Source organism: Callorhinchus milii, unplaced genomic scaffold (assembly GCF_018977255.1).
Source record: "Callorhinchus milii isolate IMCB2004 unplaced genomic scaffold, IMCB_Cmil_1.0 Scaffold9, whole genome shotgun sequence".
Taxonomy (NCBI): Eukaryota; Metazoa; Chordata; class Chondrichthyes; order Chimaeriformes; family Callorhinchidae; genus Callorhinchus; species Callorhinchus milii.
This window is the reverse complement of record NW_024704750.1, coordinates 15,227,735-15,241,461: the sequence shown is the minus strand read 5'-3', so window position 1 is coordinate 15,241,461 and position 13,727 is coordinate 15,227,735. Positions and strand designations below refer to the sequence as shown.

At 39.8% G+C, this 13,727-nt stretch overlaps 1 protein-coding gene across 5 annotated transcripts in view; it reads left to right on the top strand.

Moving 5' to 3' along the window:
- The window catches only part of arid4a (AT rich interactive domain 4A (RBP1-like)), a 48,218-nt gene that overhangs the window by 31,589 nt on the left and 2,902 nt on the right, over window positions 1–13,727 (top strand). For 4 of the 5 annotated variants that reach the window (XM_007893308.2, XM_007893306.2, XM_007893305.2 and 1 more), the window contains 11 exons: window positions 658–755; window positions 2,685–2,922; window positions 4,558–4,808; window positions 5,684–5,899; window positions 6,240–6,324; window positions 6,850–7,054; window positions 7,179–7,232; window positions 7,786–8,925; window positions 11,782–11,886; window positions 12,672–12,869; window positions 13,411–13,557. In XM_007893308.2, the coding sequence (XP_007891499.1) occupies window positions 658–755; window positions 2,685–2,922; window positions 4,558–4,808; window positions 5,684–5,899; window positions 6,240–6,324; window positions 6,850–7,054; window positions 7,179–7,232; window positions 7,786–8,925; window positions 11,782–11,886; window positions 12,672–12,869; window positions 13,411–13,557 (2,737 nt within the window). Of the gene's footprint in view, window positions 1–657; window positions 756–2,684; window positions 2,923–4,557; window positions 4,809–5,683; window positions 5,900–6,239; window positions 6,325–6,849; window positions 7,055–7,178; window positions 7,233–7,785; window positions 8,926–10,297; window positions 10,347–11,781; window positions 11,887–12,671; window positions 12,870–13,410; window positions 13,558–13,727 lie in introns of those variants that run through there. The other variant, XM_007893307.2, reaches the window with a different exon arrangement.

Sequence of the window (13,727 nt, the reverse complement as noted above, 5' to 3'; positions counted from 1 at the left end):
TAAAACCTTTGTGATTCTATGTCTGTCGTTAAGTGACTTTTTCTGTAAAGTCAACGGCAAATAAAGTTTCAAAAGTGAGTACAGTACACTCATTGTATTTACTCCTGTAAACTGAATTTGTTAGAATATTTGTTTGCATAAATCACATTTATTACTGTATTGTAAGGTGGATAGCTTCTGTGTCATGATTGGTTTTGATTCAGCAAGCTGTCATTCGGGGGGTAGGGGGAAATTTCATTTTAGAAAACCTTCGGTGCCCTGGTCAATATTCTTCCCTCCTCTAAAGCAAGCATTAATTAATCATTACATGCCCCATTGCATCACTATACTTCGAAGTAATTAATCTTGTGAAGGGCTTTGAAAAGTTCAATGATAATCCTTGTGTTTCCACTTATATCAAAATAACTCAAAACTCTTCGCAGTTTTCTGTGAAGTGTAGTGACTGCTTACTTTCAACAAAGTACAACATCAAATACAAATTCTCAATGATTTTACTCTGAATTCCTGTTAAGTGAATATTGTTTTGAAGCAAATGCCTTTTAACTTTAAAAGTAATATGTAATAATAGGTTACTTTTTACATTATGGAAAACTAGTTTAACTAAACTTGTCTCATCAATCTACAATGAAGACATTGAATTTTACTATCTTTTTGCAGATTGACAGCGGTTCTGTATGGAAACAAATATATATGGATCTTGGAATTCCAATTCTGAACTCTGCAGCCTCTTACAATGTAAAGACTGCGTACAAAAAGTAAGTAATTCTGAAATATTAACATTCTTACATAAAATCCAGTATTTACTGATATTAAGTGTTTGTGAGGAAGATTTAAAACCAAAACAAATCTTCCCTTTTACAACAGGGCCATGTCACCTGTAGGCAAGAAACTACTTTTGGACTGGAACAAGTGGTTGTTGGGGGTGGGCGAATTATATTGAGCCTTAGTCAAACAAACATAGCTGCTACTTTTATGTAGTTGTATAATGTAACTTCTCCATATGAGAACGGAATGGTTATTTTAAAAAATCATTAAAAAAATTCTGATGCTGGTTACCAGGTGGGAAGGGATGTGCTGAAAGACATTAGAAGCTGCAGCTGGCATTATTTCCCCAGCCCACTGTACTGAGACGCTGTTGTAAATTCACACTGTATATACAAACTGGTCGAACCATCGGTCTCCCAAGAAAATATAACTGATGTTGAGTTGCCAGGCAGGAATATCAATGATTGATTGAACTCCCAACTGAACAAAAGCTTCACGTTGCAGCCAAGCAATCCTGTGGGTTTCTTTTATAACAAAAGATCTTGTTCCAACGGTTAGGTAGTAATGGAAGAATTTCAACATGAAACTTATCTGAGGGATTAAAAAACAAAAGTCATGTTATGGAGGATCAGTGTTTTTCTCTATGCGAGTTGGAGACTGCAGAAATTAAATGTTTTTTGAGATAGGCTTGGCATTTGTCAGAATTCGATCAATTTGGCGAGCATTTATTTGAGATCTGGCTCATGAGGAGGCTAGTTATTGGTTATTGATAAAATAACATGCAAACTTGATATTGACACCATCAAAGCAGAAACGTAAATCAACGTTGGTTTGTCTGTACATTTAGCAAATATACCTGGAGAAATCATCTGAGATTAAGTCATATTAAGATTGTTTTTTTTTCTTTCTGATGAATGAGAATTGCCTCTGAAATATTCTCATGTGTCTTCCTTTCGGAGAGTTGAAATCAGCCTTGCAGTTCATTTATTGGATGCAGTATCTGTGTTACAATACTATGGACTTCTACTGTCCACTTCATTTTGTACGTGTGCAAATACTACTTTTAAAGTAGCTTAATAAAATCCTGTCTGTTAATTATAATTCGATCTATTCGCTCAGAACTAAATTCTTCCCCTGTACCAGGTTCACTTTCTCAGACTTTGCATTCCAAGGTACTGTTCCATTTTCTAAAGCTGCTGTTCCTTTCTGGGGTTGCACTACTAACTGCTGTAAGTAACAATCAGAATTCCTCACCTGCTCCTGCAAAGTGGTTTTTGAGAGTTCTTATGGGAATACAGCAATCACAAGTTTGGCAACATTTGTGTATTCATTCAGTATCTAAAAGTGTCTGGTCTTGAAACATCCCTAACAACCATGGTTTGACTGTCCATAATACTTATATTAATAATAATAATAATCTTTGCATTTGATATAGCACCTTATTACGTCATTGGGACGCATCAAAGCACTTCACAAAATATGCTGTATTTTTGTGCGCAAATGCAGCAGCTAATTCCGCAGTGTCCCACAAACAGTCATGGATTGATTGATCAAATTATTATTATTTTTTTTGAAGGGATTATTACCCCTGGAAGGCAGTCTGCCAATCGACTAACAACCGGGTTCCTACTTGCTGCTAGGTAAACAGAGGTGTGTGGAGTAAGGAAACTTGCCTGAGGTTTTGCCCTGCCTGGGAATCGAACCCGGGTCCTCTCGCTTGCAAGGCGAGTGCTCTAACCAATACGCTACAGGACTCGTTTATTTGCACAAATTGTGTAACTTGATTGTGCGATTGCTTTTCTTGAATGAAGAGTTGCTCCATTGAAAATTTGTGACCAGTTCATCGATTACAAATGCATATGCTTTTCCTCTTCTCTTCATTTCCTCCTCCCTACCCCCTCCTTTCTCGGGGCTCCTAGGTATTTGTATGGCTTTGAGGAATACTGCCGAGCAGCTCACCTTCGCTTCAGGACCATTCATCACATGGAACCTAAAGAAAAATCTATGGAAAAGAAAGAGGAAGAGAATGGAAGATTTTATCCAAAGAAAAGCCCTACAGCTTTAGATAAAAGAACAGATATTGAACAGAAAAATGACACTGATTCCAACACCGCACCTGAAAGTGACAAGGACGAGAAAGAAGTGAGGTCGCCAAGAGTAAGTGGTTCTCCAAACTCGAGTCTGTATCTGCAACTTCAGACTACTTGTAGAGTGTCTACAGACCAGAATACTGAGTGAAAGCACATTCAGGTTTACAATATCTTTTAGACCTGCATCTTCTCCGGTGCTTCAGTTAGTTAGCAAAGCCACTGCTTCGTGTGCCACTGAATTGTGCAAACCTACATGGTCCCTGGTTTAATGCCATGAATCTGTTAGTGTATGTATACTGTGCCCAAAATTGGGCTGAGTTGTGATTTCATGGTCAGTTGCTCTACTGACACTTGGTTTGTGTTCACAAATGACACCGACACTGTTTAGGGCGTGCCCAGCATGAATTGACGCCTTCAGGATTGGGGAGGTGGATGAAAGGAGCGAGGGGGTGGGGAGAGGAATCCATTAATCATTAACTTAAGGAAAAGAGCTGCATCAGGTTTCATACCTGTCATTATTCTGGTGGTATGGGCCTCTGTGCCTTGAAAAATAACAGCATCCAATTTGCAACAGAATTTGAAAATATTAATTGTGACTTCCAAAGGCAGCCAACTTACGATATCTGTAAAACTAATGTTTCTGACCACGTGCTCAGAAAAGACATGATGGGCTAAATGCTTCCCCTCGTGGGTGGAAAAATTATATTTTTATTTAATTCTGCTCTATAGTTGAGGAATTCCCACATTACTGAAGGCGATAACCACTCCCCCCCACCCCCACTGTAGAAATGCACCACCTAGTGGCTACTGAAGAACAATACAGCGAGAAATCTAAATGGTGATAACACAGAATGTAGTTCAATAGACAAGCTACTAAAAATGTAATTTTGAAGTTCAAAATGAAAGTTGACAATAAAGAAATTTGTTCATGAAAGAAGCATAATCCAAATTCACCAAGTATGACTGAAGAATGTTTATGTTGAAAGTGCAGTAGGTAAAACAGTGACAGAATGTAACTTTTTGAGGAAGGGAATTCAAAGCAAAATATGTTTGTTTTGACTGTGAAATAATTGTGTTAAAATGTATGAACAAAATGGCCAGTCGTGTGTACACGTGTGTGGCTGTTTCTGTAGAGTTGTTTGCACTAATGGACTAAATTGATTTCAATGCAAGTATACATTTTATAATTGGGGCAAAAATTACAGTATAGGAAGTGTTTAGGCTGATGACTGCATGCTTATTATAGAATTTAGGGAATTTACTTGATTTTATTGTCAGTTTAGCAAACATAATTTACTTCATAGAAATGTGTGATAGAAAGGCCATTTAGTGACCAGTCATAGCTATAGGTTCCGTTATTAGTACAAGCTGAAGAACTTTGATTCTTATCAGGTTTTCTGATGATGTTCAACATTGGGCAATATCTTACTCTCATCCCATGTGTTAACTGAAAGCATCTTAAAATGTATTTTAATTGCTTAACACCTGCTGTCTTAATTGCGCTGCAATTGTTCTATGCTGGAGACGATAAATAACGAAAGGGGATAACTTTGAAAGTTTCTGGTTTCAGGATGTTCCTGTCAAGAGCATTCACTTGGACTGCATTCCACTGAATAGAATGTCATGTTCTGTTTTATTTGATTGATCTATATTCTACCTTTAATTCCAAGCACATCAATCTAAATAAACCTTGTGTCTATAGGGTCGGAGGAGAAATGCAACACCTGCCAAAAAGGAAGGCAAAGAAATAAAAAAGGAAGTAAAAGGGAATGAGGAAAGTAATAAAGAAAATGAAGATGTTAAGGAGGAACAAAAGAAACGGGAGAAGGAGGCTGACACGGGACAGCAGATGAACATATCCACACCCAAACATAAAGCTGAGAAGAGTAAAAAAGTAGAATCCGAGGAGGAAGATGACGACAAGGAAGAGAGTGAGGATGCACAAAAAGGAAAGTATGTACTTTTTCAATTGTAATGTTTGAGTACAGTATTGAGATTTCCATGCACTGATACACTTATGGTTTCTAGAAAATTGATGTGTAATCAAACACATAAGGTAAACAAGTTCATTGAAAATCACTGCCAGTGGAAAGTTAATGAGCTGTTTCTTTCTGTACCCTTGCAAAATATTTTATGTTTAGAATAATCCTTGCATTTTCATTTGATATAGTGCTTATAATATCATTGTTTCAAAACACTTCCCAAGAAATTGCAGTAAAGTGCAGTGAGTATTTATAGGCCAATGTGACTGTCAATTTGTGCACAGCGATGCCCCACGAACAGCCATGAAGTGAATGAACAATTTATCTGAGTTTTTTTGGCAATTTATTACATTCCCTTGTGGTTTGACTGAAGGATTAGTGGATTATTCAGGTGCACGATGTCCTTTGAAATGCTTTTGTATGTATTCACTTAAGACTATGTAGACTGATTAGTATTCTTTGCAGAAGTTGCTACATTTTGAATAGAGAAAGTGTCAATGTCCTTTGGCTATCCAGTATGTTTCACTCTAGAAACCAGACATTTTTTTCCTGTTGGAGATGCTCTTGATCTTCTTGTCTCAGAGAAGCTCTCCATGATTCTTATTTTGAAAACACTGAGGTACCAGTGGAGTAGCAATTTGAATAAGGAGTGGGATTAATGACTGGGATAGGACTGTAATACACATCAAAAACTCATTGAGCAGCCTAAAGGGCTGTAATTCAATGCAAATTAGGCAGATGGATAAACGCAGGTGTCTGAGCTGCCTCCATAAGGCAAACACCCAGTGAATGGACCTGAGCTGCTTTTACTCTCTTGCTTGCTGACTTATTTTTTTTTAAAAAAAGGGAAGAGAGTGAAAATGAGGAGGAGGAGGAAGAGGAAGAGGAGGAAGAGGAAGAAGAGGAGGAAGATGAACTTGAACGATATCCATCTGGGACCAAGGTTAAAGTAAAATATGGACGAGGGAAAAATCAAAAAATCTATGAAGCCAACATTAGGAATTCTGAACTTGATGATGGCGAGGTTATCTATTTAGTGCATTATTATGGCTGGAATACAAGGTAAGAGAGTTGACTTCATTGCATGTTTCATTTATAATTACAACAACTTGCATTTATATAGCACCCTCTATATGGGGAGCGTTTCAGAGCGCTTAACTGTGGCAGAGGCTGACGCCAAGCTGGGGGGAAGGAGGAGGTGCAAAAAAAGCTTTAAACCTGTTTCTCCTACTTGTTTTTGTGATGTTGCTATGCTTGTCTATGTATTGAACCAGAGAGAAAATTACATCTCATTGAAATCGGATGATGAACAGATTGTCATTTCTTCCATTTCTTTGGGTTTTTATTAAATTAGCCGGTTATGTAACGTGAAAGTGAAAACTGCTGTTTTGTTTCCCGCTAGATATGACGAGTGGGTGAAAGGTGATCGAATTATCTGGCCTTCAGATAGAGGTACACCAAAGGGAAAACACAGAAGAAAAGTAAAGGTACCACTGAATCCAGCATTACATTTTTATTTAACAAGCTATCTGCTCTTGAACTTATTTGAACTTCAAAACATTTCATCTTGCAGCACAAAATGAAAATAAACCCATTGTTAAGAAGCCATTAATTGTTGCAAAGAAGAATCCTTTCCTGGAAGCACAGGGATTAGGCTAAATATTCATATTGAGAAAGTGGAGTAAATTACTGTGCATTGTTCTTACTTGATTTGATGAAAATGTCCTCCCAGTTAAAAAGTATAAAGTTGAGCGGTCTCCCTTCAAGTTGATAGTTTTTGCCATGCACTTGCTTGCACCCCTTTATCAGTGACTACTTGTGCCTGAAATTCTTGAGAAATGATCTCATTTTTTATTGAAGGTATTGGGGTTGGATTATTTTTCTTAAGATTTTAGGGGGCGTTTCCATATGCTACATTTATAGGAATATTGAAAGCATTGCTTATCTTTTACCATGTCATCTTGGAGGTGTAAATACTACAGTGTTTGTAATTACTGCCGTGCTATATACAGAATAAACAAAACCATGATAAGGATGAAAAGAAAGAAGAGGATAAACAAAATAAATCAAAACGGGGCCGTCCATCGCTGAAATCCACACCTACTGCCAATTCACAACGTAATTCACCCAGAACTCCTGGTAGCGACGGGAAAAGTGGAACGAGGAGTATGCGGAATAATGTTTCTGATTCATCGCCCCTTCTCAATGGAGTGGAAGGTATTAGCTATTAAATTCCACACTTTATTTCTCCCCCCCACTCCCCCATTGTTTACCAATAGGCAAAGTGGTTGAAGTTTTTTTAGTGCTTGTGATTTCAATACTAAACGCTTAATTTTTTCAGGAAAGCCACGGAGACGCACAAGACGTAGTTCAGGGATGTGTGATTCAGACAAAGGTAAAGAAAATTAATTTCTTTCATTTCTATAGAATGTATTGTATGAATTTCGTTTCATACCAAATTATTCCAGCTGGTATCTTTACAGCACCACAGAAAGCCTGACTACCTAATCATTTATTGTTCAATTTCCAAACCTTTTCTTTTTTTTAAAAAAAGAGAGCAAGTTGTTTTTATTTGGAACCTTCCATGCAACTAGGCACTGAATGTGTGTATCAGATTTTTTTTCCCCTATTGATCTCTAAGCTTTAAACCTATCTGTCTGAACTATGATATAATCTAATGAAGAGATGATCCGCGGAAGTTGCACAGGTTTTCCTGCTGTGCCAGTCAGATTTGCCTTGGGAAAAGCAGATTATAAGCCCTTTGGGACATCCTCACAATGTGAAAGGCGCTATACAAATGTAATTTGTTGTAATATGTGTCTTCATCATATTTAGCAATTCTTCAAGGATTTAGGACAAGTGAGATTTTGTAGCGTATTAATGTTGCTTTTAATTTTTAGTTGGTACTTGCTATTTAATTACAAATTAAACAAAACATTTTCTTGTAGAGTCTGCCAACTCTTCAGATGAAAATGAAGTAGAAGCGTCCGTGAACCAATCTGTAAAAGAGGAGGTTGTTTCCATAAGTACGGTGGATGAAGATGATGAGGAGCTTGAGGAAAAAAGGCCTCGGGATAACTGCTTGCATGAAATCAGGGGGTTGCATTGTGTTGAGAACACGGCATCTTTGAACCAAGCGATATCAAGCACAGAGCAAACTGCAGACAACGATGAGAAAACGATCATTCCAATTGAGGAGGCACGAAAAGAGATTGAGGAGAGGTCACTAAAGGGCAAAGGAAGGAGAAGTAAGACCCGGGACACGTTGTCGGAAAATAATACCATCCCTGTTAACCACGTGGTGACAATAAGTGAAATCAGAAAAGACGTGGAAGAAATGGAAAGTTCCGAGGCCAAAGAGCTGCCTTTCCCTAGTGCTCCTGAAGAAGAAACTGAAGTTACAAATACTGGTTTGTCAAATGAGCTTGGACATGATGAGAAGAAGCCAGGGAAAAGAAAATCTCCCGAGCTTTCAACGCCGGAGAAGAGGCTTCGAATGGAGAGTGAGGAAGTGATGCAAACTGCAGAAAGTGAAGAGGTGAACAGAATAGAATATTCCGCACAAGATTGCAAAGAGTGCAAGACCTTTGAGGAGTTAGAATTGAAAAATGATGAAGCCCCCACTTTAGAGATGGTGACAGAAGGATGTGCGAAGGATGAATTCAAAGGTCACGGTGAAGAAACCGAAGAGGATATTGCGTCAAAAAACGACGAAGACGACATGATGCCTCAGATTGGTCCGGAAGCTTTAGTCTGCCATGAGGTGGATTTAGATGACTTGGACGAAAAAGAGAAAAGTAGCAGTGAAGATACAGCTGCAGGAAACTCTAGACCCAGTACTCCTGAATTGGTTGTCACAGTCATGGCTGGTTCAGTGCCCCAGGTTTTGCCAATGGCTTCCCCACCACCCTTTCATCAAGATGAGGTGCGCAGTGTGAAAAGCGAGAGCGACATGACAATTGAAGTGGACAGTGTGGCTGGAGAATCGCAGGAAGGATTGTGCGAGAGCGAATCTGCCAATGGTTTCGATGCCAGTACCAGCTCGAGCAGCAGCATCACAGTTCAAGACAATGAGAGCAAAGAGAAAGGTACGTGCGGTAGTTTATGAATCTGTACTGCACTTGAAAACAAGGACTGGGTTGAATTCTCAAAATGTTTATTTTGTTAAGTTTGTTTTCAAGTCTTGATGAAAAACGCCTTTTATTTTGCAATTTCTCCTCTTTCCTTTCCTTGGTTCTGTGTGGCTTGCACCACTTGTCAACTGCAACAGGTCACCCATCGACCTGCTCCTAGGACTTTGCCAAAGCCACTCTCACTGGCTTGTAAGAAGTCTAAGGGAAATTGGTGAGCCAGCCTCCAATTTGTCATTAACACTTCTTTGAGTATAGTTGGTGCAGAGTCTGTTTGTACAATTAATTACGTTGAGAGGAGATCCCAATAGATTTTTTTTGTCGCTTAGAGATCACAAAAGAAAAAAACAGTGCAGTATCACCAACTTTTTTTTGTCCATTGTGATTTATTTATTTGCCTCCAGCATCTCGGATTTCACCGTTGAACAGAAATGCTTTTGCCCTCTGTATCAAACCAGATTGATACAACCACTACAGTTTCTAATCCTGCTTGTGAAATGACACCCAACCTCCCCACCTGACCACAAATAAGAACTCAAGAGAAAGACGGGGCATGAGTTGACCAACCTCTCCTTGGGTTGTGCAGAAAGCTGGCCAGTTGAGTGACTGCTCTCTTGAGCAGTGGTTGCTGGGGACGCTACGGTTGTCAAGAGGCCCACTAGTCTGTGTGCAGGAAACCAGCCAGTTAGCACTGAAAGCAGGAGGTGTGCCACACTTCCTGTATATTATGTTCCCACATCATACCCACACACAAAGCATACTTAAGTATTTTTGTGGTGTAATAGGGTTGCACTGCATTTTGCTAGTGTAATGTGTGCTTGGGATAAGATGGCTAATGTTCTTCTCCCCTATTCACAGCGCTGGCTTATTTTTATAAAATCAATTTTGCCTTGAGTAGTTCTAGCATAGGCACCAATCAAGCCCTGTGCTAGAAAGATTAGGTCTCAATTCATCTGAATTGTAAGCCCCTCTGATATTCACCAAGTTTCCCAAGGCCAGTGATTACTTTGCAGTGCAGCAAGCAGATTTGCTCCACCTTCTGTGTGACAAAGAAGGAAGAAAAGGGACATTTGGAGGCACGACACCCATTTGCTGACTCGGGACATATCTTTTTATTTCCAAATAATTTTTTCTAGGATTGTTTCTCATTTGGATATTTAGGAACCATCTCCCGAACTGACTTAGTGGATATTTCTGCAACATTTTTTTTGTGGGGTTTTCAGTTGCCACCTTCTCCCATCATGCGGACTGCAGCAACAATAATTTGGAAACATTTATTCCAAGCAGTCACTGTGGCATCCAGGTTGATAGATTTTATTGTGTTCCCCAGACTTCTGAGGGAGTTTCTGTTCACACAGCCATCTGCAGACTAGCCTCACATCTTTCAACTACAGATGGAATATGGTAAGTCCTCTGCCTATCAGGCCAGTGCCTCTGAAAAAGGAGTCTAAACAGGTGGATGCATGGGAGACGAGTCTGTACTGGCAGGCGACTCTCCAAATGCATATAGTCTCTTAACAGGCACACTGGATGAATATTGTGCATTGACTTTGTGACCACACTGAATCTTGTTGCAGCTAGGAATTGGCTGCTGGCTAATGTAATTGGCCAGTTGGCTGACCTGCTGCAATAGTCACCTATGAATGTGTTTAAACACAAGTGGCCTAAGGCATTGTTGTGCACTGCTTTGCATGGCTGAGGATTGCAGGATGACTTACAAAGAGGCAGATGGGACTGACTTTTTTTGGTGATGGGTTTGGTTCTGGGTTAATAACCTTAATGAACTGGTATAGTAGGCAAAGTCAAGAAAACACAATTGTAGTTGTTTTCTGATTGAGGAAACAGTAATCTAGAAACTCAGCCAGACCCATCAGAGTAGGTAGCAAACATTCGGAGAGAGGCTATAGTTTCATGAAGCAGTTTCTTGGAGAACCCTATTCTCCAGGTGTGGGACACTGCAGTGGGGAATCGGGATGGCATCTGATGGTTTTACTATGATCTCATTGGATGTTGATTGAGAAAGACCAGAGGGTTAATACCTTTGAATTTTGCCCCTGAAATTCTCCCAAGCAATCTAGGAATGTGATGAAAAGGGACCCTTGGAACATCCAGGTACAGATATTAATGCACATTAACCAGAGGAAAGGTTTGATCAGATCTGAAACAATGGTCACAGAAGCTTCTTTCCTATTGGTTTCTTTACTTGTCACCCTATGAAATGGCTTCTGTTGCTCTCTGTTTCTGTCTTGATGCAGGGGAATGCCTCATGCCTGAAAAGTTAACCTGTCATTCTGTTTCAGATGCTGATTGTCCTGGGTGGATTTCAATCATATTTCTGTATTGATCTTGTTTGACTCTTGCTATTTTTGGGGTCTCAGGTCTTTAACAAGTTGTACAATGGGAGGTAGTTCATAATTAGGCCATATGCATCTTTTGGAAAGGAAAACGAGAGAATACTTGAGTGAATAGTACCTTTCTTAAAGGGGCATTTTCAGTTCTTGGGTGATTTTCTCTTGTGGCAAAAGTATATCCTCTTTGTATGTGAAAGATGAACTTGTTTCAAAGGAAAGAAAGACTGCTTATGGAAGATAATCCAACATTTTAACCGCACTGGGACACTACACTGTGTGAGGGGCGCTATATAGATGCAAGTTGTTGCATTTTCACTTATAAGGACTCTGGAAACTATGTGATTAAAATGTGTACCTAGAATGCGTTCCATTTTGTCTAATGAATTTGGCCATTATTTATCCAGTGGTTTAGATGTTCGTTTGGATTTACATTTACATTTGTTTTTTTTCCAACTGTACATAGGTCACAAAAGAATATGTGACAGCGGCAGTGTGACACCGGCAAAGAAACAAAAGCGGAATCATAAGCGGTCAACCGTGTCCAGCAAGAATGAAAAGAATGGAACAGGTAGGTTTGCGATCCAAATTTTAAATTGTTTTACTCTTAGGTTATCTTATACATGGAGTGCCTTAGCTTAGTGGTTAGCACACTAGCCCAAGTGAGAGGACCTGGGGTCAATTCCTGGGCAGGATGAAACCCTAGGCAAATTTCTTTATTCCACTGCCTCGGTTTACCTAGCAGTAACCTGGTTTTAGTCAACTTGCAGATCGCTTTCCGGGGGTAATAATCCCTCCCATCTATAATTTGGTCACTCAATCCACAACTGTTTGTGGGACTTCAAGATCCTCGCTCTTGTCTTCAAATCCCTCCATCCTCTGCACTCCCTACTTCTCTGACCTCTCTCTCACAACAGTGCCTGTTGCCTTCGCTCCACCAGGTCTGGCCTCCTCCTTTGTCCCCCGAATCCTCCGCTCCACCATCGGCGGCCGTGCCTTCAGCCACTATGCCCTGAGGCTCTGGAACTCCCTTCGCCTTGCCCCCTCGCTTCCTATTTTCAGGTCTCAGCTGAAGACCTTTCTTTTCGACTACGCCTTTGGTCACCTGCTTCCCCCTCCCCCTGGCTCGGCCCCGGGATCGTTACTGTGAAGCGCTCTGAGACGCTGTCCGGTATGGAGGGCACTATATAAATCCAAGTTGTTGTTGTTGTTGGACACTGCTGTGCGGAATTGGCTGCTGCGTTTCACCCACAAAATATACTTTACAATATATTCTGTGAAGTGCTTTGAGACGTCTGAACGACGTGATAAGGCGCAATATCAAATGCAGGTATTATTATTATAAATCTATTTCAGGTAATAGCAGTGACAGTGAGGACCTTCCCGTCACAGACGCCTCCAATAAATGCACTCCAGTTAAGAGCTCAAGCAAGTCTCAAAAGCTTGGCAGATCTCCTTCAAGGATGACTTCTCCTAACAGCAAAGATGGGGATAAAGAGAAAGATGGACGTGACAGTGCATCACCCAGGACGTACAAATGGAGTTTCCAGCTCAGTAAGATTTTGTTTTCAAATGAATTTTGCTTTGGGAAGCACAGTTAGTATAAATTTCACTCATCAGACAGTTTGATAGGTTTAACTAAACACAATTGTAGAATTTGGCTGTGGATCATGGTTTTAAAATCTGAATTAGGAAATATGTTGGCTGGCGAGACCCCAGAATGTTTCATACTTAAATCTTGTCACTGATGGTGAAAAGACTAGAGTTTCCAATTCATTGACATTTTGTCTCTTGAAAATGCCACTGCTGAAGGTGTTCCTTGCAGATATATCTAGTGCTTTTGCATTCATTGACCTTTCATCTTTTTTAAAAAAAGTGTTGACCAGCCACCATAACAATTCTGAAAGTAGTCTGTCAACTTTGGTTTTGCAACACTGAGAGTGCATGGTGCAGGGTGATTGCTGAGGTGAGGGCCAAAGTCACTGGAATAGTACCTAATAGTGAAACTAGAAAAAATTTTGTACCTGCATTTTGTGTAGCTGGAGAATTATTGTACAAAAAATATATTAATGGATTTACTCCTAATTTTCCACAGCTGATCTTAACAACTTGACAAGTGGAGAACGGATATCCTTCCTACAAGATAAACTGCAGGAGATCAGAAAATACTACATGTCCTTGAAGTCTGAAGTAGCGTCTATAGACAGAAGGAGAAAACGGTTAAAAAAGAAAGAGAGAGAAGGTAATGTGCAGAAAGAAACATTTGCTTTGGCTGAGAGTGAGATACGAGGCCTGCACATTTCAGCATACAGTACGTTTCCCCAATGCAAGTTATCTTAAGAATTGCACATATATCATTGGAAAAGGTAAACCTGCAGTGACTTTCTTGCACTTCTTAGTGATATAGGAGAT